At 36.9% G+C, this 26830-nt stretch overlaps 1 protein-coding gene across 2 annotated transcripts; it reads left to right on the plus strand.

The window, feature by feature from the left end:
- The first annotated feature begins 124 nt into the window (after positions 1-124).
- FEZ2 (fasciculation and elongation protein zeta 2) lies at positions 125-26830 on the plus strand. Of its 2 annotated transcripts, XM_058020072.1 has the most exons (10): positions 125-394; positions 1914-2022; positions 5049-5165; positions 6577-6721; positions 9375-9643; positions 12405-12485; positions 16198-16273; positions 18437-18502; positions 24218-24246; positions 24682-26830. In XM_058020072.1, exons 1-9 carry the CDS (start codon positions 159-161, stop codon positions 24226-24228), a joined length of 1110 nt encoding a protein of 369 aa, XP_057876055.1. In that variant the 5' UTR covers positions 125-158; the 3' UTR covers positions 24229-24246; positions 24682-26830. The 2 variants fall into 2 exon arrangements, with proteins under 2 accessions (XP_057876055.1, XP_057876054.1); XM_058020071.1 differs by lacking the exon at positions 24218-24246.

The raw sequence follows: 26830 nt of genomic DNA on the forward strand, positions 1-26830 counted from the left end.
AGCCCGGCCCGGCCCGGCCCCGGCTCTGCGATCACTCCCTCAGCCCAGCCCGGCCCAGCCCAGCTCGGCTCTGCGCTCGCTGCCTCAGCCGGGCCCCGCCCGCCGCGCGCCGCCGGGAGCGCGCACCGCCGGGAGCGCGCACCGCCGCGTCCCCAGCTATGGCGGCGGCGGCGACCTCGCAGCGAGACCCGGGCGATTGGCAGGACTTCTCGGGATTCCAGCCCTCCGCGGGGAGCGGCCCCGAGCCTGCCTGCGACAAGGGCGGCTGGGGCGGCGGGGATCTCGGCGCGAAGCTGTCCCTCTGCTTCGAGCCCCCGCAGGCCCGGGCTGGCGGCGGCGAGAGCCGCGTTCCGCTGCGGCCGCTCACGGAGCAGAGCGCGCTGCAGGACGACGAGTGAGTGCGGGCCGGGGGCGCGGAGATGGAGATGGAGCGGAGGGGAGGCCCGGCCTGGCCCGGCCTGAGGGCACAGCGCGGGCCGCCAGCGTTGCCCTGCGAGAGCGCTGCCCCTGGGCCTTGCGGAGCCCAGCAGGGCTTGTGGGCTGCGGGAGCGGAGCCTTTCCCCGCCCCGGGGCTGCAGCTGGGAGCGCCGGGCCTCGGCGAGGGGGCGCGTTCGGCCGGCGCGGCGCGGGTTTGACGGGGAGCCCTCCGGCTCTATCCCCCTGAGTGCCAGGGAAGCGTGTGAGCATCCCAGAGCCTCTTACCCCGCCGAGCTGGCGAGAAGTACTTGTTCTGAAGTGCAGTGGCCGTGGTTAGTATTTGTTTAGCTTCTTGCAAAGTGTCCGCTGTCTCACTGCTTGAATTTCAACATGGAAAGTGCAGAAAGCAGGTGAAGAACAAAATTGCAGCTGCAACTGCGAAAATTGTTCCGAGTTTTTTCCCTGGAGGAATAGAGCCTTTCTGGGCCATGCTGCTGTACAGTTTTTAACATTATTTTACGAATGCTTCTATTACTTTATAGTGAATGTAGTCAGCTTACCTTCATTAAAAATACTGCTGTCTTACTTTAAGCTAACTCAACTGTCTCTCCGTTCTTCCAAGATAAGAATAAAATAAAGCCTGTTCGCAAAATACTAGATCAGTGGTGTAAACAGTGGGGTAAGTTCAGTGAACCATGAATCACGCTGGGCAGTGACGAGGCTCTGTCTGCCCCTCTGTGTCTGCCTCGGCCTTTCCTCCAGCCTCCTGTGAGCCTCAGCTAGGCAACCATTGCAAACATCCACCCAGAGCACAGCGCCTGGAGCGGGGCTCGGCTGGGGACTGGGGGAAGCAGCGTGCTCACGGGGCTGCTGTGGCTACAGGCTGAGCTGCGGCTTCACCAGCCTCCATCTGCCTTTGCAAGCCTCCAGGACAGCCAGAGAGGATACACCCCCTACGAACAGTAAAGGCTGACCGAGGACAAGAGCGGTGGGCTGAGCTCTCCTAGAAAAAAAATTGATTCTCCCAAAATTTCAGTGTGATCTGTACATTTTCATTATTCTGTGATAAATGGAAAGGGAAAAAAGAAAAGGTTTGGCTCAGAACTCAGAATTTGCTACTCAGCCTCTGCTAAACATTAGGAATGTAATTTATAGCTCAGCTCAAATTTCATTGACGGAAAGGCTCATCCACCCCCAGAAAGGATTTTGAGTGTAGTTACATAATTAGTATAGAAGCTGTGTCTTCATTTATTGGTTTCTTTCACTGCTGTGCATACATTGTTGCTTAAAACAGGAAGTCACTTACATTTATCAAAAAAACATCTTCTCATAGCTTTAAAACACTAAAAATATTTTCAGTAATTTGCAGATGAATATTTAGGGAGGAAAATACAGTTACTGAAAGAGGTATATGCTCATTAGGAATATGGTTATTGCTGATTCAGTTGCTGCTTGTTTTGAGGTCTGCATTTTTGTTTCTTTATTCTTTTCCTCAGGATTTGGAATGCCTTGACTGATAATTATGGTAATGTGATGCCAGTTGACTGGAAATCTTCCCACACCAGAGCTTTGCACTTGCCAACACTGAATCTTTCAGAAAAAGGGGTAAGTTCTGATCAGCAGAAGTGCCCTCTTTGGATCTTTGGTACTCTGCAGGGAAGTAACACTGTTTGCATTTGTATAAAAGAATGTTGTTATTAAGTGGCTGAAAATATTTGTAGTACTTGCCATTATACATGAGAGCTTTTCAAAAATCAAAGAACCATTGATGTATGTTTGTATCACCCTGGGCTGGAATAATTCAGGGTTAGTTTTAGATGACTCCTCATTAGAGCCAGAGCATGACAGAAAAAAATGTAAAATGAGAAAGTGTTTCACATAAAATCTTTCTGCTGTATGATTCATGTTGAACACTGCCCTGGGTAAGGGAGGAAAAGAAGCAGGAGTACTCTGATTTAGTAAATCCAGTGAGGACTTCCCAAAGTTCATCTAATTCCACAGTCAGATGGCTTCTTTAACAAGAAGGGTGGCCCAGGAGACTCTGAAGTGCAAGAGCTTGTTTTGTTTTCCTTATTTAAGAGTTAGAATAGTTCTCTGGGGTGGGAACAGGGAATTAAGAGCTTCAGAGAGGTTTATAGAAAGGGTTGTCCTCTGATGCTCTTCAAAGTGGATTAAAACACCTCGTGAAGAAAAGCTGGGAGGAATTCCCATCTCACAGGTTTTTTGAGGAAACTAGTGGCTTATCTTTTAAACATAGTGAAGTTCAGTTATGTGGTAAAAATATCTGCCAAAGATAATTGATTATCATTAAATAATCAACAGATGCTTTTTACTGTGACAGGAGCAAAGATTGTTCTGCTGAAGAAGATACTTTGGGGTTCAGTAGAGGAAGGTGCAAATTTGGAACTCCTTTTCTTGATTTGAATATCATGGCTATCCCTTGAATTTGACTTGTGTTTCTTCTAATTTTTATTGAGTTCTTGTTCAGATTTATAAATGGTTTTAGAGTAATTAAAGTCTTATGGTTTAACTAAAAATACAGCCCTGCCATGCTGTGACCTTGTGTCAGGGAAAAATAGACTGGAAGACTAATGGATTTCTTGATAAGGAACTAAGTTTAGAACATAAGAAAATGTTTAGTATAGTTTTTATAAGTTACTTGCAGGAAGTGATGAAGAAAGTACATCAAAAAGTGTAAAGTGGTGTTGCTGGATTAGAAAGAATCTTGGGTGTGCTGCCAGTAGAGAGAAAACCAATTCATGGATTAAATGTATCTGAAGTTTTTTCAGCTTTCGCTCCACATGGAATGCCTTCTGATGTGCAAAGGCTGTGGGGAGTGTTTGACATACTTTTCTTCGGCTTCTTTGTGTTCAGCAGCATTGCTGGATATGTGACAGCACATATGGACCAGCTAGTATCTTGTTTTATCTTCCTTACAATGAAAACTAACAGCTAAGCAACACTTCCCTGATGCGTTTGAAGCTAATAACATGCTACCAAAATTGTGCAGTAAGCATTTCTCCTCCTGTTTTAGCAGGGAAAGATATTAGGTCAATAAGGCTGATTCACCTGATCTTGGTTCTTTCACATGACAGTCTATGCACACTTTTATACATCTCTGACAGTGAAGGAAGTAGCTGGGTGGAAGTTTTGTGCACAGTGGTATGAGGAATGGGATAGTGCAATTCCTTGTTTTGTTTTCACTAGATTGCTTTTAAATGGCTCATTCCCTGCTAGCAGGAGGACAGCAGGTATGGAGTGTGGCTGGGTGGAAAGCCAGGTGTTCCTTTTAGTGCAGGTTACAGCTGATGCCATTTTTGGTGGTTTATTAGTCTGTATTATCAAAATGTTTCTGAAGGTCTCTCAAAATGTTTCTGGAGATGTCAGGAGTGAAAGCAGATCTCCTTCTAGATAAACTGTTATGCTTTCTTACTGTCCCATCATTGTTGTCATGTCCTTTGTGCATGGAAAAATACTTGAGGACAGCAGACATTTAAAAATTCCAAATTGGAGTGTATCTGTGTAGGAGGTGAAGAGAGAGTCATAGTGGATCCTTGTCACTGCATAGTTACTGGAATTCAGATTGTGGAAAAAAGTGGACATTTGACCTCATTCTGAGGGCTGAAGAACTGCAAATTGTGTGTATGTCCCTGCAGGTGAGCTGTCTGGGGATAGCAGTTGCAGATTCAAAATGAATCTGAGAACTATTAAGGTTTCTGAAGAAACTGAGAAAATTGGAGGAATTACAAGAAAATTTGAAAACTAATATTGTGAGGCCAAGGACTTTTTACAGCTTGTCATGATGCTTGTAAATTAGCCCAAAGATGAGGTAAAGCAGTTGAGCTCAAATAGCAGATGTTGGGCATTGCAGCTTTGAGGGGCTTTTCTAGGCAGGAATCTAGCAATAGACAAAGTACAGAAACAATTTTGTAAATAAACCAGGATATATCACTGTGTGAGAGTAAAATATGCCTGACTTATTAAGGAGGGGACCTATGTCTCTTAGTGTTTGTATATCTTTGGTTTGAAAGGATGAGTGTCATTTGGTGGTGTATATATGGGAACAGTGTTACTTCTCTTTCTTTCTGAAAAGACCCTGAGATATTCAATGACACATTTTTTTTAAATAATCTGGGGTGATACCAGTGTTCTGATACCACCATTCAGTATCAACTCTTCTCAGCTTTTTTCCATGTCTTTTATTATGTGATGAAGTGGAACCATAAAAGCATTTAAAGAGGTTTGTGTAACATTAGACATAATAGGCAAGTTTTCCACCCCCCACAGACATTTCTCAATCTTCAGTTAAGATTTAATTATTTCCTTGACAGCCTCCCATGTAGATGTCTGCATGTCAGTGTGTGTATGGTCTTTGTATATAGATATTATTTAACAACATTAAAGATTGACAGCTATTTTAACTTTGTCCAGTTGCAGTTTTGATTTCATTTTCCAGGCTATTTGACAGAAAGAACTATTGATTCCATTATTATGGGCCAAGATTCAGTTTCATTCTTAAAATTCAGTGATAGTTACCCATTTGTTTTTTGTACATGTTACATGCATGTTATACCCTCACATTAAGGGTGTGTGTATATATTTATATAAATGCACCTTTTCATGCTTATTAGGTAAATGACAACTTGAACCTTGACTTGTCAGATGATGAAGAGCTGAGAGAACAGTTGGATATGCATTCTATCATTGTTTCCTGCATCAATGAAGAGCCACTCTTCACAGCAGAGCAGGTAAAGTGTTCAGCAAAGACAGTCTTGTTGGTGTAGAATGTTTATTATTATTATTTGTTGTTGTTTTTGTTCTTGCTCTTCACTGTAGCTAAGCTTCTTGGTTGTTCTTTGTTTAGGGTTTTAGTAATGTGGGAGAGAGCATTACATCATTCAGATATGAAAAGTGTTTCAGTACTTCAGGTGAGGGTGATAGTCCAGGGTCTTTGAAATCTTTGTGTATTTCGTACCATGAATTAGTCAGGAATGCTACTAAATTAAGTGTGTGTGTAAAAAGCAAAAATATTTTAGAATCCTAGTAGTATGGGAGTTTTTAGTTTTCCAGCATAACTGTGTGGCAGTTCATAGTTTCACAGGGCTTTGCTATTAGAGAGAATTCTTTGAAGTTTTGACCTAACATGAGGGCAGATCAGTGTTTCTACTATTAAGATTTCAAATTACTTGGTATCTAAAGTCTTCAAATCGATGGATTTACTTCAGTTATCTTGAAAATTGCTCTTCTGAGTAAGGTTAATTAGCGTAAGGTCTATTAAGATCCTGCTTTAGTAAGCAAACAAATAATCTATTTTGTTGTTGCTTAAATGGTTAAGCAATGGTTAAGCTGTGAACTGTGATGAACACGGTTATTAATAGTACAGGAGACAGGACTGCTTGAACTGCCTGGGCTCTTCTTACTGTGGGTTAGATCTCAGCACTGACTACAGCCTTTAAACATCTTGAAGTTGCTGTGTTATTTATTCAGATGTCTAGTTAGTGATTTAGCCTGTAGAAATGTAATAATTTATGTGATGTAAAGTAAGCTATCTATGCACAGAATTTCCATTGTCATGCTTTTTGTCTGGCTCAGGTCTTACACCTGGGGATGCAAATCAGCTTCAGGTTATGGTGGATGATGTGAGAAGTTCAAAAAACTTCTCACAAGCACAGTAGATTTTCAGGCTGTTTAGAGGGCTTTTTGGTTTTTCAGAGAGTTTTTGGTGGCTTTTTCTTTGTTGTTTTTGTTTGTTTTCATTTTGTTGGTTTTTGGTTGGAGGAGGGAGGGGTGTTTGTTTTACATGGAGAAGTGTGGTGAAATAAGGAGTGGAGGAGGTAATTGATTTTTGTTGTTGTGTCTTCCTTTAACTGAATATTCAGGAAAGATACTGCAGCTTACTCTTTAATTTAGTTCTCTAAAGCAGAATCATGGGTACCTTCATATAGAAATGACCCCATAGCTTCAACACTTCTTGTTATGCCATCACCATTTTACTGTTACAAGGTGTGATTATTCTCAGAGCAAGGATGGGGAGGAAACATCAGTATAATTTTATTGATCCTCTTCCATCTAGTCTTGGTGGTGGTTTCATCCAGCTTTGCTTCAAATTGCAAGCTCTTCATGTAGGAGGGTTTTCATAGGGATTTTCATTTTCCAAAGGTGATTGAAGAAATAGAGGAAATGATGCAGGAATCACCTGATCCAGAAGATGATGAAACCCCCACCCAATCAGATCGGCTCTCTATACTTTCCCAGGAAATTCAGACCCTCAAGAGATCCAGTACAAACAACAGCTATGAAGAGAGTAAGTGGTAGTTATTTAGCATTTTTGCTCTTATGCTTAATGAAAATATTTTAAAGGGTAAGTTTGCCATGTGTTTGATTCTTAGCAAGTCCTTCTTATGAAATATCTGCATTCAAAAAATATTTTCAAAATGTTCTGAAATAATAGCATAGATTTAGTGCATAGAGGACTTACCTTTGCCAGTTTCTGACTAAGAACAAAAATAAGACTTTATAGAATGTAAATTTAAAGCAAATATTCTGAAGGTTGGTACATTGAAATGAGATTCCTTCATGAGTAAAGTGATAAGTTGGTCATTTTTTATTAAACTTCATTATTTTCTATAAAGTGAGATACTTTCTTGATGCTAGTACACTGCTTAAGATCAGCTAAAGCTCTTGAAAGCTATTCAGTAAATAAAGCTTACCATACCTTTGGTACAGTTTCAGTCATTGCAACATATCTTGGTAGACAGTAACACAAAAGTAAGGCAACCATTTCTTTTTTGCCCCATAAGGACCATACATATTTTTCGGTCCTCCCTTTCCATTCCACTTCAGAAAGCTTAAGAGTGAAAAATATCCTTTGGGTCTTCTACTCAAATAAAATCATCTGTGCTTCCCTATACAAAAGCAAAGCAGAAATTAGATTAATAATTAAATTGTAGTAGGTTGAATTGCATATAAAAAAACCTGTGACTAATCAGTTTTGTGATGGAAAATTTTGTGTAATCTTTACATTTGTCAATATGAATTCTAGAAGGTAGTAGGGACATAAAGAATATTTGATAGATGATTTTTCTGCTTTGGTCTGTCTTTAAAAGTTTGATGCTCTCTTTCCTATAGTCAGGGTTAACAATACAAACTCTGTAGAAGATTCAGAAAACTGGCTGACCTCTTGTGGCATGACTTAGAGTTTCTGCTACATTTCAGATTTATAGAAGAGATTCCAACCATGAAAATGGTCTCTTAACTGTCTCAACACATAAATTTCAGGAATGTGAAAGCAAAATGTATTGTGTTCAGCAGGGCTTCCTGATTTTCTGACAGTTCCATATGTCTTAAGCTTTGGAGCTAATCAAGCTTGCTCAGTATTTCATATCATGTCAATTTTGCTTTGCCTCAGGAGCCCATCTTGTCTGTTGCATCTTTACAGTTTAAAGGTCAGTCTTGACCAAATAGTGCCTTGAGTTACTTTGGCAGACAATTTAACTTTGCTTCAGCAGTTTCTCAGAATCTGCTTTCATGTCTTTCAGGTCACTATTTTATTAAAAACTCTTGCTACCTATTTTTAGTGTGTGAAGGTGCTTCAAAATTGGTCTGCATGTCTCTGAAATTTTTACAGGTTTTTCCTAGGAACTCTGGTTTTCATAGGATAGATCAGAGATTTTCATTCATTTAGGATTCAGAGCAGGAAATCACTTTTATTTACTTTTTTCTTGGATAGGAAAAGACATATTAAGGCAGTCCAAAAATCAAGCTCTGGTTACACAAGTGAGTTCCTCAGCCTGCTAAGTTTCAGCCTGTGTAGTCTTCTGCATTTGAATTGCTCTGTCTCCACTCATGTGTGTTAGCTGAGGATTTCCTATGTAGCCCTTTCAAGACTTTGATAATAACAACTGATCTGACATCAGTCAGGACTGCAGTTGGGTAACCTACACCTGTGGTTTTAGAACAATTGGTTTTTAGGCTGTGAAGCAGATTTTTAAGTGTTGGCACTCACAAGTGCCCTCTCTCAGTGCTGTTACAGTGTTTGAACAGAGTTTAAGGCCTAAGCTACCTGGAAAAACTGTGGCTCCTTGACACAGAATTGTCTTAACAGATTTCATTGCCTTCTCTTCAGTTAAGTAGGTGACAAGGAGCTTTCTCCAATCAATTTTCCCTGCTGTAATTTAAGAGAAAAAAATCACATTTCACTTACTACCTTTGATGCTTCTAAGAGCTGCACTTTTTTTGTAGTTTGTGGCCTTATTTGTATTTTTCAACACTTGTCTGTAGGTGCTTTCCCTTACAAGTATTCTTGTAGACAAGATATTTACTAGAGTAATTAAATGAAATTAAATAATTGCAAGCATCTATGCAGCGTCCTTAAACAGATTGTATCTGTCAGTGTAATCAGGACTAGCTGTTTCTCAAGTGCCAAATAAGATTATGTTCTTTGACACAGCAGCTGCTGGGACTTGCCAGCTTCCTAGGCATGTCAGATCTAAACTGGAACAGAAAGCAGGCCTCAAAGATCTGCTTTCTTTTAACCCAAGCAAGTCTCAGAACATTTGCTTGGTCATAATTGCACTATATGTAGTGCATCAGCCAATAGTTCAGAAAATATGAAGCCCTTTTCCTTTGAACCATGAGTGCAGAGGAAACTAATAGTTAATAGTTGTGTCAGAAGTTTAGTACTTACTTCAGCTTCCAGCATAAACTACCAACACATTCTTCATATTTGCAGATTATCCCAGATTTTTCAGAATTAAGAAAATTTACCATCTTATTGTTGCTAATTTTGTCACCTCTGGGATGTGTTTATTCCTTTAGGAATATTGTTTTATTCTATGTGGTTTTAAAACTGAATTTTTTGTTTTGAGAAATTTCAGAGTACATTTTTCTTGTAACTCCCACAAGTTTACTCATGCTTAAAATCTTGACATATTACTTTCTATATAAACTATTTGTAGGAGTCAAAAGATTGTCTGTTGCTGAATTAAATGAACTGCTGGAGGAAATTGAGACTGCTATTAAGGATTATTCTGAGGAACTGGTGCAGCAGCTGGCTCTACGAGATGAGCTGGAGTTTGAGAAGGAAGTGAAAAACAGCTTCATTTCTGTCCTCATTGAAGTACAGAACAAACAGCGAGAACACAAAGAAACAGCAAAGAAGAAAAAGAAGCTGAAAAATGGTAGTCCTCAGAATGGCAAACAAGAAAGAGGTCATATGCCTGGAACAGTAAGAAAATTTTTATAAGTCTTCATACATTTAATTTTTTTTTGTTGGTTTTTTTTCCAATAAGGGAAGTAGTAGTCCTAGATTATATTAAGATACCTGGTACTCCTGCTTCCATACCTTCATTCACAAACAAGGCTTAAGGTTTTTGTGTTGAGAATTTTTTTTTTCACAGGGCCATATATTTTACTCTTCTCATATTCAGAAAATATTTTTTAACTGTTTGCAAATCAGCCTGGGAATAGCACACCTTTCTTGCAAAAAATACTATCTTTGGATGTACTTCTCTGTGTTCTATTGTTAGGAGGCAAATTCATTAATGTGTTTGGTTTCACTGTGTGAATTTTAGTATGTGTTAGTCTTGCAGGAAATTCAGTACTGTTCTTGCAGTAGTTGCACAGATATTTATTGATCATGCTGGTTTCTAGGTAGGAAAAAAGTGCGTGTCTTACCCTGGATCTCCTACCTGTGGCAGAGTTACTGCATTCAACAGGAGACAGGAAGGAGGCCAAAGTGTAGTGCATGTGTACAGGGAGGAGATAATTTGTTTTATTCTTTACAGAACATGGCAACAAAAGGAAAAATGTCTTTCAAGTAGAGTTGGATGAGAGAAGTCAAAGAACAAAAGAAATCAGTTATTAGCTTGTCAATGCAATTTTTTCTTTCTTATCTGTCTAGTATAATTTAAAATTACTTAAGTGGGATATTAATGTTTGAATTTCTTAGTGATTTCTTTTTGCATCTTATGGGATGCAAAAAATGTGCTTTTGTATCTTGGCTAAGTCCCAGAAAGTATGCTTCAGTTCAACATGAGAAGGTTTTTGGGGTTTGCTTTTCAAATATAAGGAATAAACATTTATAATGAAATATTAATACTTCAGAATTTATTTCTAAACTTACAAGCATAAGATACCTGTGATATACCCCAAATAGGATTCTGATCTCATCTGTCAAATGAGAGATGTTTGTGTGTGTAGCTAAGTTTTAGTGGAACTTGAGGAAGTATATGTCTGGAAAACCATACAAAATTGTCATTCCTTTACAAGAGCACTGTGAATAGTTCCTGTTTCCTTCCCAGTCATGGAAAACCAAAAAGGGATATTCTACCTAGAAAGAAAAATAATTACTTTGTTTTGGAACTTGAGTGAAGTGATTCAGAAACTGTTCTAGTTGGTTTAAAGATCAGAAAATTGAATGATGCTTTCAGGTATAACTTACATGGTCCCAGGATAAGACATTTTGGTATTTGGTCACTTCAAGATCCAGATGTGTCAGATTGCTAAGAGGGGTTGAACAGACTAGCTCACAGGTGAGACTGTAGCTGCATATGTGTGATTCCTTTGAAAATCGATTTCACTGTCATCAGGGACAGATTTGAGAGCCCTCTCCCAGAAAGAGGTGCAAGGTTCCAGGTTCCTTTCTTCAAAAGTCTTTTTTTTTTCTTTTTTTTTTATCCCTTTGGGCTGGGAATGCGCATTCAGATAGTATGTTCTTGTAGCTTTGTGAAGCCTGAGTTTCTGCTAATAAGTAATGCATTAGTTGGTTATTTGGTTAACTGTAATGAAATCTCATTTAAATACAAAGATTGGAAGTTGAGTTAAATTGTCATACTCTTAAGAAAATGAATTTTCCTGTAGATACTGTAACTGAATATTTAAAAAAAAACAGGGGTTTGAGTTTTTTGTCCTTGATACCATCCTTGGGTAAATCAGTTTCTTAGACTTTTAAACTTCTATCTCTTTCACAAGGGAAAACAGGGGAGCAGTTAAAAAATAGTCAGGGCTTGAAGATACCAGTTCCTTCAACTATGATATCTTAAAAGAGTTAAGGTGGCTTTGGCAAAATTTATGACTTTACTGACCTTGTGTGCTTTAGAAGGTAAAATAATACTGTATTCCAGCACATTTTATTCCTCTCACATAAATAAATACTTTTAGATAAACATGCTGAGGTGTGCTCATCATACTGCCCTGTGTCAGCAGCTTGGCTGTTTCTTCTTTTTATGTTCATGTCCCTTGCTGATTTTATATCACATGCTAAACATCAATACTGTTTTGATTTTGATTTTCTTTTACTTCTCCAGCAAGTTAAAAGGATTACAAAGTTCAAGGAAAAATATGTAGTTGGATTATGTACTGCTTTTTCTTGACTTGGATTCCATGATTCCGTGCAATGGAGCTTGAAATCAATATGGGTTTATTATTATCTAATTGTGTATATTTTATGATATGACAGAAAATAGGAAATACTAATTGTTGCTTCTGTTGTGGAAAAGGAAGCATGAAAGCATAAAAAGTTTTAAAGAGGTGGAGCTGAAAATGACTGCCTCTGAACAGTGTTTCTGGTACATGCTTAAAATCTGAAAAATTGGTGTCAGTAGTGTCTCTAAACATACACTGTTCAAACACAGATGTTAGAGGGGATTTTACAGTGAGCTGAACTTTGAAAAATGGTATTTTTTTACATTTTGAAATTAAACAGCCATAAAAGGCAAGTTATCTCAATTATCAGGTCTGCAGTGTGAAGATTTCGTTTGACTAAATTTTGGTGTAGAAATACTGCTTAACTGCCATTATAAGGTTTGCTTTTCAATTAAAAAAATTAAGTAGGTGAGTGAAGAAATAGAAGTGTGCTGAAATACACCTTCGAGCTTGTCCTTGCCATTTGTCTTTCAGAGTCTTGATAAATGCTGATTAATAGTCTTCTGAACTTTTCTCTGTCCCTTTTTTTTTTTGTCTTTCTGCTGTGTTTTCACTACTTTTAGCGCTTCAGCATGGAAGGGATCTCAAATGTCATACAGAATGGCTTCCGCCACACGTTTGGAAACTCGAGTGGAGAGAAACAGGTGCTGGGCTATCTTCTCCCTTTTTTTCTCATTCCTTGCTTGCACTTTTGGGAGGAGCTGAGATCTTGAAAATTGACAGTAGCTGAAGATAAATGCTGAGAAAGGAAAAAACAGGATAAAATGCTGGAATCTCTGCTTCCCTACTTCAGGTTTCTGATCAGCCTACAGTCTCTTTCTCTCCTCAGCAGCTCAAGAGATTCAAGACTTGATACCCTGACGCACTGAGCTAATAACCTGTATTTCTTACCCCAGACTAAAAGTCTGTTTTAGCATAATGCATGCTTTAATTGCATGTATGTAAAAATCTAATAACCAGTCAAAGAACGTGTATAAGGTTAGATGTAGTGTTTCAGCCTTCATCATTAGCAACTTGCGTAATGGAGAAAGGTTTTGTTTTCTTTTTTCTTCAGATGTTCAGAGCTGATACATCTAAAAACAGAGTAACACCTGGAAAATGTATAGACTGTACTCTTTTGCCTTTGAAAACTGCATGATTTTAAAAGTAGCTAAATGGGCGCTGCAGATTACCAATATAAAATACAGGCATAGGCAGGTTTGTATCTTCTAGCTGGTTATTTAAATACTGACATGTAGAGCAGAGACAGCTTCTGTGGGCTTTATATAGATGTTGTGTGTACTTAACAAGCATCATATAGATGTTGTGTGTAGCTTGGAAGCAAGATTCTTATGCCTTATTTCAAAGTAATAACCTGCCTGCTGTTTCAGATCTGTAGTATATATTTTATTAACTGCATTCTGAATTTTTGTGAACTGCTAATGTTTATGCTGTTTAGTCTTTTGGCGCACTACAAAATATTGGCATTTCACATTATTTAATGTGTACCCAGTATTTTAGGTTATGCAGTTTTGTCAGAGGAGTCCATTAGAGTTATTTTTTTCCCTGGTGAGAAGTTCATTGAGGCAATAAATTGACTGGTACTTTAGAAGTCAAGGCTGATGAGGCTTTTGTCTAGAAGATGAGTGTTGTATCCTGCAGAGGAGTTTAGAAGGTAAAACAGCTCCTCTCAAGTCATTCTGCAGTCATGACACTAGAAATCAAAGGCTTGCCTGCTTTCTCAGGCAAAGTGTATGTATGAGATTTTATGAATACATTGATCCAGTTGTTTGTTTGTCCTCAGCTTTGGGGATCTTGAACACATGCACAGAGCTTACCTAACAAGACTTTTTATCACGCTCTGTTATCACACTACTAGTAAAGCTGTACCTGTGTGCTGTTTTGGTTTTGGGGGCTTTTTTCCTTGGCTATCTTAACCATAAATTACAGCTGTTTATACCCATATCTTTAGATATTTAAAATATCATATATTTTCATAAAGTGATCTTATCTAGCTATGCCACCCCATCATACTTTTGGTTAAAAGACTTTCACTGCCTCCTATATAGATGTAAGTAGCATAATCATTTGTTAAAATGACTGAATAACTCTTCCAGTCATTTTTTGAGTTAATTTACTAATGTTATTCTTCATGTTGATCATACTTTTCTCCTGATTGATCTTTTTCTATATCCGTATGGATATAGAAAACCTCTTAGGGGGTTTTATATTCCCTTTCCTGTATCTTAAAGCAAGTCATGGAATATGACTTTAAAATAGGAATTTAAAATTAAATGTAGAGTAGAATGTAGAAAAGATACCAGCTCTGTTATGATTAATGCCTTGAAATCCATTTTTCTATGGCATTTGTTTTTGTTTGGGAGGGTTTTGTTTGATTAGGATTTTTTGTCTCATAGTGGGTACTTCCCTTTTTAAAATCTTAGTCCCATTTTCTGTGCATGTTTGAGACACAAGTAAAAATTACTTAAGAGATTTTCACCATATAAAGAGAAACTTCCAGTGGGAACTCTGGTAATGTAGTCAAAAAAAAGACATTGAAATGTTGGTAGCTCTTTCTGGGATCGTATTTCCAGAAGATTCAAGACAGTCGTCTTCATTTTGATTTTCAGGCATATCAAACACTTTTCATAGGTGATGAAAAATTGCAGTGGGAATTGCTACTTTATCATGTCATCAAATCTGCTTCAAAAATTTAGAGGTCACAGCAGATTTAACACTTGGTCTTGTCAGTAAGCTACACTTCAGTCACTCCTTCATTCTTTTCATAATATGTTATCTTCACACAGCAGTTCAGGAAATGAGTTTTTATAGTGCTTTTATAGACACTGATTGTTACAGCCGCAAAGTTGATGAGTAGAAGGAAAGTATTTCTGGAAACTAAGAAATTCCTTTTTCTGTTTTTAATTGCTACTGTTAGAGATGAAAAATGGAAGGTGAAGTTTACAGGAGAAGGGAAGCAGGTTTAGTTGATACTTGGTACTAAACAGGGTTAGTTGATATTTGGTACAGTGAAATATCCTAGTGTTTTATTTTGCAGGTAAAGGGTAGAATGCCACGTAGTTCTGAAGGCTGGAAAAGACAGCCAGAAATCTGATTTCTGTGTTAGTAGATCTCTTTCATCTCTGCCATTGGCAGATGCAGCAGCCTTATATTTAGCTATAGATTCTGGTAATTTTATTAAGAGCACAGTTCTCTGGTGATGCTTGGTTACATCTCCTGGAAAAGAAATTGAAAATTGATTGTTTCCTGAGGAGCATTGCATACTCTTTTCTGCTGTGCTGAGTGAACATGAAAAAATGCCAGAAGAAAAGGGAGGGAGAAAAGCTCCCTGTGTTTGCAGAAGGTCGTGGGGAGGTGTCAGCACCACCTGTACAGTGGGTTCAGTGCTGCTGAGCTGAGTCTGCTTGGCTTTTAGGCAGCTCTTGTGCTTGGGTGTGAGGTGTGTGATCCTGCTGCAGACATGGCAGTGTTATAGCTCTGTGTGGCAGCCCTCAGCCTCCCCCTGCCAAGTGCAGCTCCTCGTACCTTGCTGGTCACTGGAGAACTACACAGATGTCAAGCTGAACGAGACATTGAGGGTTAACTTTGCCTAATGCCTTGTAGCTGTAAAACCAGAATAAAGTTCCTCTTTAATTCTTAAAAATTGACTTGAGGGAACTTTCAGGAAGCTTTTCCATTGGGGAAAATTCCAGCTATTTTAGTACTTTTGTAATTCTGACCTCTTTAAGGAGAATATGCATTCATATAGGCTGCAAAGTAAGGTGTTGCCTAAAATGCGTGTAATATAAGACCCAACAGGGTTACATCAAGAATTTGAAAATTAATCCTAGTTGCACTGCAGGTATGAAAATCTTGAAAGATTTAAGAAATTTTGTTGTGTTTTTTCTTTTAAGCAGACAAAAATTAAAGATTTCAGTAAATAAAATTAAAAAGGAGTTGGTTTGAAACTATCTGTTACCACACTCAGCTATGAAAACTGATAATTTAAATTGAATTCTGTATTCTGGGGTATTTTGTTTCATTAGGCTTGCCTTGTTCTTTTTGATTAGAAGTGTGTAACAGCAGAAGGTGAAAGCCATCTGTTTTCATTTTCACCTAACTGTGGGACAGCATCATTTTCTTTGCAGGGAAGACAGTTAGCTGCATGACTTCTAGTAACCACATAATTTGGAAAAAAATATCAAAAAACTTGGTTTCTGTGATAAAGCTCTGAGATGAGAAGGTGGAATCTTAATATATTTGAAATATGATTATTTGTAGCTAGGAATTTAAATTGCTACAATTTTTACAAAATAAAATGCAAACAACAAAGCTGCATGAAAGGACTATCAAGTAACTCTGTTTTTCATTTGACAGTACTTGACAACCGTCATTCCTTATGAGAAGAAAAATGGACCCCCATCTGTTGAAGACCTTCAAACATTAACCAAAAGTGAGCATATGAAATTCCCCTGATCCTTTCCTCATTGTATATCCAGTTGTGGCTGCTCAAAGCCAGTGAATCCATCCAGTTCTCTCTTCCCTCTTACTCTACGGCATGTATGTAAGGATGACTGATTTTAACCGTGGATTTTGGCCAGCTTGTTTCCTGAGCCTTCATGTTAGGTTTGTTTTCTAGCTGCTGTCTGAAACCCTGAAGGCCAGAAACCTGCATGAATCAGGAAGTAAATGTTCCTATGTTTTGATGTTGGCTGCATATCATGAAATCTGGTCATACAGTGCCTGATACATCCCTGTTTGTTTACATTTGCTGTACTTTACTGAGGTTATTGTAATGACTTCAGTAAAATGGAGTGGATGTCAAGATACTTAGGACTAGTTCCATAATGATTGCATTGATTGCCTTTAGAATAGCCTGCTTCTCTCTATGGTTTTGGTGGGGGGATTTTGTTGTCAATAAATTTTTATAATTAGGAATTCCAAACCAAACACAGTTTTTACAATGCTTTGAATTCCCTGCTCTTCACATCTTTTTTAGGCCAGATCCTCAAAATTATTATGAGTTCTAGCTCCTCTAGTTGTTTGATTTTATTGGGCTTTTTTTTAAATTGTAATTTGCAAGAAATCAAGGTTGTATTTAAAAAAAATACGTCTTCAGGTGGTTTAATACAACAGAGCATCTTTAGAAGTCAGGAGCATCTCCTTCATTGGATGTTTATAGGAAAAGTTTAAAAATAGGTGGTAGAGTGCATCAATGCATTTGATCAGGTTTCAGTGGAGAATCTCACTGTGTCTTTAAGGTGATTTTCAGCAGCAGTTCTATGATTCCACAGGTGGCTGAGGGGTGGTAAAAGGCTCATTGGTTGTTTTCTGGAAAGAGAAAATTCATATTATATAAATTCCAGAGTAAATGAAATGTTTAAGTAGGAATTAAAGTTCCCTTTATTTTTCTACAGTAGACAGTCTTAGGTGTTAATTCATACTTACTTTGTGACAAAGGATTTCTCTTTTTGTGTTTATTCTTGCCATGAAATTTGATCCTCTTGCCATATTTAAATTTCACTTGACACTATTAAGCACGTATTAAAACCGCTTGAAAACATTTCCTGTTGTTTGATGGTTTATTAAAAAAAATGTCTTGCACAAATGCATTGTAAAGAGTATTAACAATATTGATTTCTGTGGGCTGGTTGGAACTTGATCCTGTGAGTCAGTTGCAGGTTTGTGACTCACTGTCTCTGCTGTTGTTCAAGCAGGCAGTAAAGCAGGTGTTTAGGGTTGTTCAGTTGGTTTTTCTTTCAAAGCTCTGTATTACTCCATAGTTATGAACGCTAATGTCTTCCTTCAGTGTAAAAATGGAAATAAAACACTTGTTATCATTTGAGTTTAGAGTCTCATATGAGGAATTTGGAGTTTATTAAATACTGCTTTTCAGTAGAATTTTGTATTTTTGCTTCTTTCAGATGTGTCCTGAGCACTTTACAAAATATAGTCATTGTTTTTCTTTACGTAGTCACGGACAAGTTTATGGTTGTCCATTCCTTCTTCAGAAATAGGCAAGATGGACATGATCTACTCATGTGTGTCACAAAATGGCATTTTTGCATTATTGTAAGTTAATGCTGAATTAAGTCATGTAGTTGAGATTTTTCAAAGCTACAGCAGATAACATTCCCCATTTCAGGGAGGGGAGAAAAGCACCACTAATATTTCCATAGAATCATTCGCAGCATTTTCCATTAATTGAGGTAGTGATCAAAGATATTAAGTAATGGAGCATGCTTTTCTGTCCTGAGATTTCCAGCTCAGCAATAGTTGTTAGCATACCTTAGTTTTTGGATGTCGTGACTTCCTTCTGGCGAGAATCTTTTATAGGGAAGAGGTGCTTGTTGTTGTTATGACTGATGGCATTTTACTGTAATATTAACCACATGGAATGGGACTCTTGCATTCAGAAACTGTGGAGCTCAGTGAGAATTACACAAGTGAGATGTGGAGAGGATGTGATGTCTCATTGTATCTTCTCAACTTTCACTTAGGAGATTTCTTACATTTCATAGTGGTATCTCTATGAGTAGTTGGAACTGCTCCAAGGTATTTGTTTTATATGTTGTGTTTCATTTATGACTATATATCTGACTTGTTTTTTCTTTAGTTCTGCATGCCATGAAAGAGGATAGCGAGAAAGTGCCAAGCTTGTTAACAGATTATATTTTAAAGGGTGAGTATGCTTCTCAGCAGGGATTTTATTTGATTCTAAATTAACTTGATTGACTTAAAATGTGTGTTTGAAAATAGTGATCCTACAGCATTCATGAATTATGTTGTCTTTCAATCAAACACAGCTCTCATTTATGTTCTGTTTTGTCCAAGCACTCTGAGGTACAGCTCATACATAAAATATGTTTATTTTGTTTTTGTTAGTAAAATATAGCAAACTGCTGAATGACATCAGGAACAAAGGAGTCTGGCTTATGAATTGAAATGGGTATAGTTAAAATCTTCCATCGTACAGTTTTTTCAGTAATTGGAACTCAGACTACCCATGGTAGTAAAGCATTTGCTATGCAAAGTGCTTACAGCACTGATCAATAGTGAAAAGTATTTATTTTACTTATTATACCTTCTTTAGATATTCTTTTATATGTTTTTGCATGAGTCATTTATTTGCCAGTCTTACACATTGGCTGTGTTTAAAGAATGTCAGACATTAAAAAATACTGTTTGCTTTAGCTTTAAAGAAATTGTTCCAGGTAGTGTCCAAGTTGTTTAATTATTTTAAAATGTTTTTCATCTGACTTCATTTTTGCCTAGATCTTGCTAATGCTTATGTTCTTACTTAATTCTTGGCATATGATACAATTTTCTTAAGTGATTAAACTTTAGCAAATGCATCAAACTCCTACGGTCTGAACAAATACCTGTACAGAAGGATTATTGGTGCCATTTTATTTGCCACCAAAATGTGTATAGTACTCAGCTTTTCATATGCTGCAAAAGCTTTTCTCTCCTTTTGGTATCATGTGTTCCAAGTCTCATCTTTTTTTCAAATATACTTTCTTTTGACTTCACTCACCCCATATGATTTTTAAAGGTTTTTGTATTTCTTACACAAATTTACAGTCACTCTCATAATCTCATCTCACAGATATCTGAAAGTACTTTCAGATTTGAGTTATGGATGACATATAGTGTGCTGTCACTTCAGAAAATCTGAAAAAAGACATTCAATATTCTGGAAGTTCCAACAGACTTCCTGTTGAAAGAGATCCATTTCTAAATTTTGTGTAGGGTTGAAGAACTGCCACATACAATAAGAATGCAGAGATCCTTTCAATTGATTCCTTTGATTTTTCCATTGTTTGCTTACTCTTTGCAAAAATTCTTCCTAAATTAGACAGTTGTGTTTGCATGTGAACCATGTAGGATCATAGTCAAGGTTTTTTTTAGTCTTGATGGCACTAAACTGAAATTCTGTGAAGCAGAATCTTTGACCCAAGAGGATGAACTGTTGTCAGTAATTAAAACTTTTTGCTCTTCATAATACATCTGGTAGTAGGTGACTGGATTTAACAGTGCTTTTCACAGTGTCTGCTCTTATTTTTAGATGTAGCTACCCAGAGGAACTTTCAGATTACAGAGATATTGAGGAGAAACTGGCAGCTTAGAGAAATGGAGAAATCTTTTTTAAAAGCAAAGAAGGCATATAAAAGTAGATTACCTGAACATATGAGAGGATGAGCTAGGAAGCTTGAACTGAAGTTCCTTCCTGCCTCATATATGCTCATCACTTGAAAATCACCAAGGATGTTCTACTAGTGAGATGCAACAATTGCAAAAACATCATGCATTGAAGTGTCTTGGATCAAACAGGTCGTCCATCATACGCAAACATTATTTCCTTTAAATTGTGAAACACAAATTTTGGGAACATGAAGAGTAATCACATCACTCATAGTGGAAGGAAAAGTCATTTTCCCTCCAGCTACCACTTCCTTAGTGAACAGAACCAAGCCTTTCTTCATCCTGTGTGGATTTGTGTGTTCAGTGGCAGATAGTTGTGAGTGCAGAGCTAGTGAGCATGGAGTTTTACTCTTCCTTTCAGAATAGCCTTAACTAAGCTTTTATGCTATGTTGGCATGATGTTAAATATTTATAACTCAGCTAACGGTGTTACCTTGTACTGTAGATGTATTCTGTGGCACAGGCAGTCTTCCAGTTGTTTTTGAAGTTGTAACCTACTGCTCTTTTTCTGCCACTAAAACTTCTGACCTGAAACTCCCACAAGGCTTTAATGGCACAAAATACTCCCAGCCACCAGTCTATTGTCTGCACATTATTTTTAAAGCTTGTTAAGAGGAGATTGGTTAAATTCTTTACAACCATTTAGATCAACTTTCAGCTGAGCTTTAATACCTGAAATTCTAACTTATTTTTAAATTCCAAAATAAAAAGAGTGACCTACTTTTTGAGGATTCTACTCTTTTCACTGTAAAGATTAAAAGTGTCTTGGCAAGGTAAAAATCTTTAAGAAGATCTAGGGTTTAAATTTGTTTCCTGAAAGAAGTCCTGGACCCAGTGGTATAGTCCTTATGATATAGTGGTAATTGTATTCATTTTACACTGAATGGATTTTATTGCTTTTTCTTAGCTTTAATCAAGAAATTAAATTTTGAAATGTGTGAATTACATCACCAAAGGTACTTGGTTCTGTTAAAGCCTGTTAAGTACATGTTCCTTTGAGGATCACTTTTTTCCAGTCTTGCTACAAAAAAAGCAGACAGTAAATTACCTGTGACATTAGGAGATGTGTAGCTTTATGGGAAATCCAGTTTGGCATATGACTGCACAGAGGTAAAAAATTTTTTCAAACTTTATATTCCTTTTTACAGAGCAGAAAAAATAAATCATACAAACATGCCCTTGATTATTTTTTTTTAAAGCAGCACTGTCTTGCTATTCTGTGGTATGTAAAAAAATTGGGATAGCAGTCTTATGTGGGTGTTATAGTTGTCCACAGAATTATTAACAGACTTGCCCAGATACTAGTGATCACTGTTGAAAAGTTACTTAAATTGTTGAGAAGCAAAAACTGAAGAAAAAAATGTCAGGAAAAATTATTGCCAAAGTATTGTCAGTACAATATAAAGGAACAAATAGAAGAATGCTGCAAATGTGGAAAGGTGAATGGAACCATAAAATTGAGCATAATTGTTGATGTAACACAAAATCTTACCACATGACTGGTGATCTGAGGATAGTGAAATAAGTTTATATTTTCTCTGAATTCCAGTGTGTTTTGTAGAATTCACAAACTCTATGTAATCTTAAATAACTTGAACTAAATGCCCAGCAATTCTGAAATTTGGATTGTAGGAAGACACAGATCCCCTCTGTGTGTGCTAATACTCACTATTTACATTTGATAATGATTGGGTAAGGTTGTTTGGACAAAAGCTGGAACTTCAAGGACAGTTCTGCAGCCAGGTCTGCTACTGACTTTCTGTGTTATCATGAATTATTCTTGGATTTTTTTTTCATAACCAACTAATCCTTCTGAAGTGCTGGAAGTGGAAATCTTCAAAACGTGGTGTGTGCAAATCCAGTGTAATAAAGAAATTGAAAAGAACAACTCAGGTCATTTTATGTTAGGGGATAAAACTACCCTTATATGCATTTCTCAGTAGGATTATTAGTTTTGAAATTATTTCTGGTGCTTGCTTTCTTTAAAGCATCTTCTTTCCCCAATTTCTACTGCCCCCTTGTGTCCCCCAAAATGTTAAAAATATCATCATTTTCCTTGTCATGCCTAAGTCCCTCTTTCCAGGGGTCATTTAGCTCTCCCCTGGATCTTTTCTGTAAGGAATATCTCCTCAAAGGTAAGTATCCCAAAGCCAGACTAAGTACATACCCTGTGAAGAGTCTGGTACAGTGTAGCAGCTTATCTTCTCTTGTTCATGTTGCTCTTACTGCAGCCTAAATTATTTTCAAGGGGTATTTTTCCTTTTGTGAGGTTCTGTGTGATTTTACTTCTCAGTGAACATTTTTATCCTGAACCTGAAGATAATGAAAGGGAATTAGTGATTTGCTTTGCAAGTGAACTCCAGTTCTTCTCTCACTAGCGTATGATTCATATTATGTTTTATAGATTTAGAATTAAAATAGCTGGTAACATGAAATTGATCAACATTTGCAATTGTGCTTATTTTTTTTCTGAATGTATTTTAATATACCAATATTGTTATTATATTTTATCACTAGGAGTCATGAAGGAGAAACTGGGATTTGAAAAAGGGTAGGGGAATGAATTTACTGACAGGGAAAGAAATACCAAACCAAGACTGAAATTCTTTATCTTAGAAAGTACACTTCTGGACTGAAGCTGGCAGCTTAGTAAGGTCACAGTATTTAAATGCTGTTTTTTCTCATCTTTCTATTGGCCTTTTTTGATGGTTGAACTAATAGAGTGTGATTTGAAAACTCTGTGCTTAGGTCCATTGAAAGACCTAAATAAGCTCAGTGTTTTGTGCACAAGTTAGGCTGTAAAGCAGATGGAGATATTTGTGTCATACCTTGTAGCTGCATTGGGTTTAGGTGTTGCAACAGTACTAAGTACCATATCCTTTGATGAAAGTGTGTTGGTATGGACAGTGCTCATTGAGTTTTTACTTTCTTTTTAAAGCTTTCAGTGTTTCTTCTTGTGTGTATAATGTAATGACTTTCTGCATAATGATTAATTTGCCAAGTGCAATAATGCAAGTAGTATTTTATATATATTATAAAAATTAATATTTATATTATTAGTATTATGTATATTCTATATAGTGTAGTTGCATCTGCAATCTTTGCACTATGCAAGTTTAGGTTGCTTTCTGAAGAAATTGCCTCTGTGCAGTTGCTTGCCTCTTCAGTCTCACAAGTAGAAATTTCAACCCTACAAGACAGAAGCAGGTGTTGTGGAAGTAACAGAAATGCTGTAGGGGACAGCATCTAGGTAGAAGAGGGACTGGAACTGCTGTTTGCATTGAGCTGGTGGCTGTTGCCTTGAAAAGCCAACATCTCCTCGAGTCTGATGTATGCACCTGCTTGAATGCCCATACAGGGGCTCCTGCTTCTTTGGGGCATGAGAACATGGAGGGGGCCTGCTGGGATGGACTTCACAGCAGGTTTAAAGTAGAAGCTCTGGACAGCATTGTGGGAAGGGGAATTATCTTGTTTTATTGCTACATGGGTAGTGAAGAATATCTGACAAAATCTGCTGGAAGCATGAGTTCCGTAATTTGTACTTCCAGAACAAATCAGTGATACATATGAAATGTCAACCAGTGTATACACAGAATTAAGTATTAGGGTAGGTTGTCTGGTATCACATCTAGACATGTTACTTCAAGATTACTACTTTTAAACTTCCAGTTTTTACAAAGTGTGAAGATTTAGCTTTGTGTACAAGGATAATACTTACATAACTATTATATAAAATATATAAGTATGTATTTACAGCTGGAATTATTTCCTTTGAAATCAGATGTGTTATTACAGTAAACTTTATAAGATGTATTTACTGCTAAGTTTTGTGTTCTTTTCCAATAGTCCTCAAATATTAATTGTGACAAAAATAGAGTGCTAAAAATAATATGCTATGCATTAGTAGTTAGTAAAATGCATGAAGTGTCTAGTATTGTTTTCTTCTTTTTTCTGAATGTAGATGTCGTGAAAGCAGGAAAATTGCCCGTCTTTCTCCTTGCTATTTCATTCCTGATCTTTCAAGTAAAAACTTATCATTTCTTTTATTTTAATTAAGCGAGAATTTGCACCTTGTTCTATTTTTAAATTATGCAAGTATTTCAGATAATGAGAACATTTATTTTCTTGCCTTTGAAGTTTTTGTTTTAATTGTTACACCTGACTTCTTTATTTGCTTTTTGTGTTGTGCTAGCATTGGTTTGAAAGCTGGATTGCTCTGAGGTTTGTGTCTTCCATTGAAACAGGAATGAGAAACACGTGAAGGACATGTCTTATCTTGCCACTGTGTGATTCTAGTACCCACACCAGAATTAGAAAGTAGCGTTAGAATCTCAAATTGTCCGTGCATATTTTAAAATATAACTGCATGCGTCACCTGTTATTTAATGTTCTGTTTTCTGATATAACACTTTAAAAAGCACTATTTAAGACATGACCTTTAGTTAACTCATTTCTGGATAATACTAGTTAAAGATAGTGGGTTGTGTCACTTCATTACCTTTTGAGAGAGGCTGAAAACTTAATTGCCAAACTAGATTTGACCGTGCTACTAATAGGGTAGAATCCAACACTTAAATATTTTAGTATATACATTACATTTTTATGCAGATCAACTTCACGGATATTTATCAATGTGTATTTGTGGTTTTTTTGCAGTTCTGTGTCCTACATGAAGAGGGCTGCCTTTCAGAACTAGCCATGCTCCTTTCTGTGATGAGAAGCTTTCCTTGGATATAACTCATAGTATTTTTTCATTTGGCACTATACCTAAAGCAGTATTCATTTACCTCCTCCGTGTGTGTGGATTTTCTGATCCTACAATAAGTCATCTGGGCATGACAACTCATCCAGTTTAATTTAATAGTGCAATGAACTGGAGCAGGGAACAAATGTTGTACAGTTTTACTTGCATTGTTCTGACTTTTTAAAGTCTATTTTTTCATTGAATAGCATGTAGTAAATCCTCCTGCACATTTTGTTATTGGAAGGAAAGGTAAACTTTGAATAGTGTAAATAAAATAAGCTTCATTTTAAGGAATCCATATTTAAAAGCATCCTTAATTCCTAAACAAAGATGAAAAAATGATGTTAGTCAGACTTGCAATTTAAGATTCAAGTGAGTTCTCCAGGACACTCCAGAAAGGTGATTGTGAAAGTCAGCAATCAACTGCTTTGTATACAACAGATTTGTTCATAGATGAACAAATCCAGATTTCTTGGTTTGACATAAGTAATTGTGTGTTACTTGTTCTTGGTATTAACACAAACATCTGACTAATGTAATATTTCATGTTTGGTTTTATTTTAATTAATAATGTTCATGTGGCTTAGATATTCTCCCATATTGCTGCTATAATTTTACTGGTTTTAAAAGGTGTTTTATCTTAATGAAAATGCTTCAATATATAAACATTTTAAAAGGCAGTATCTTTTTAAAAATACATGTACAGTTTGAAAAACTTGCACCTGGCTTACAAGTTAGTATTATGTTGAGATGCTTGTTGTTATGTATCTCTGAATTTTACTACAAATATCTCTTGTAAATTGTATGCACTGTCTCCTCTGTGATGATGTACCTGCATTCAAACAGATGAGAATGTATTTTATAAATCCTGTAAAAGAAACGTATCCCATATTCTCAACTTTATATACTTGTCACAAGTAATTTTGCCAGCCTAAAAGATGAGATTGAAATGTAAGAAGTGCTAATTTAAAAAACAAAACCCAAAAAACCTGCTTTTTTCTAGGTTGAATTTCTATTGATTCTTCATCCAGATGTATATACTGAATATCTGAAGGCGTTGGAATATGAGGTTCTAAAGAGATAAACCTGTTTTCTTCAGTTTTTTTCCATCTAAAGTCTTCAGGGGTTTTGTTAGTTAAAGAGAAATTTTATCCTGAGTACCCTGCATCATCTTTAATGTTCAGCTTTATTATCTTCACCAAATATTATTTTGATCAGTAAAACAGTATGGTTTGAAGATAGTTCTCATAATGTTTTTCAGGTTTTTCAGGTTTTTTTTTTCTCAAGGCCTCAATATTTTTGTCTTTTGTGCCTTTATCAGCCTAAAATTCTTTTTCTCCTCCCTCTCCCCCACTTGACCACCAATGTATACTTGCCAGCCTGCTCAGGAATAAATAGATCCTCTCCATAAGTGTGGCATATGTGAAGAAGTTTTTTTTGTTGCTTTATTTTAATTCATTTGTGGTTTCTCTAAAAAGAAAGCAGCCATTTATTTCTGTAGCTGATGTTTTATAAATTCATTATGGCATGCGTTTTGTGTTGAAATTCTTGATGTTGACTGTTGATGCCTGGAAATGGGCAAAGGGGATGACCCTGCTTCGTTTTAAAAATGGTGCACATGTGAAACCCACCATGTCTCTGTGTGAGATTATTCAGAGGTGCTTCAGTCTCCTGGTGAGGCTTGAAGTGACAAGATGGAGCAAAATAAAACAACAAAAATTAAGAGAAGAGTAAAAAATTGTAAAAAAAAAAAAAAAAAACAACAAAAAAAACTTCTGTCAGAGTTAATGTTACTTGTAACAAATCTTGGATGACTTAAAGTCACAAACTACTAAAAGTAATGAAACTGGAAATAAAGACCAGAAACAGCTTTAGTGAGCTAAGCATCTGCTTGGGAATTTCATGCCTCTCATCAGACTAAACTAAGGTTTCATTATGAAAAGTACCTGTTTACCTTGTATGCATTAAACAACAACTGCCAAATGTGGCAAGTATTGTATGTATACCTATATATGTACATAAACAGATCTCAGAACATTTGAATAAAAAGAACCATGCTAA

Source organism: Melospiza georgiana, chromosome 3, assembly GCF_028018845.1.
Source record: "Melospiza georgiana isolate bMelGeo1 chromosome 3, bMelGeo1.pri, whole genome shotgun sequence".
Classification (NCBI taxonomy): domain Eukaryota; kingdom Metazoa; phylum Chordata; class Aves; order Passeriformes; family Passerellidae; genus Melospiza; species Melospiza georgiana.

Bases quoted from the DNA above. Each gene is read 5' to 3' on its own strand.
- FEZ2 (XM_058020071.1), top strand. From the start codon at position 159: ATGGCGGCGGCGGCGACCTCGCAGCGAGACCCGGGCGATTGGCAGGAC. The intron at 2,023-5,048 runs GTAAGTTCTGAT...CATGCTTATTAG, and splicing joins TGAATCTTTCAGAAAAAGGG to GTAAATGACAACTTGAACCT. The intron at 16,274-18,436 runs GTGAGCATATGA...TTTTTTCTTTAG, and splicing joins CCTTCAAACATTAACCAAAA to TTCTGCATGCCATGAAAGAG.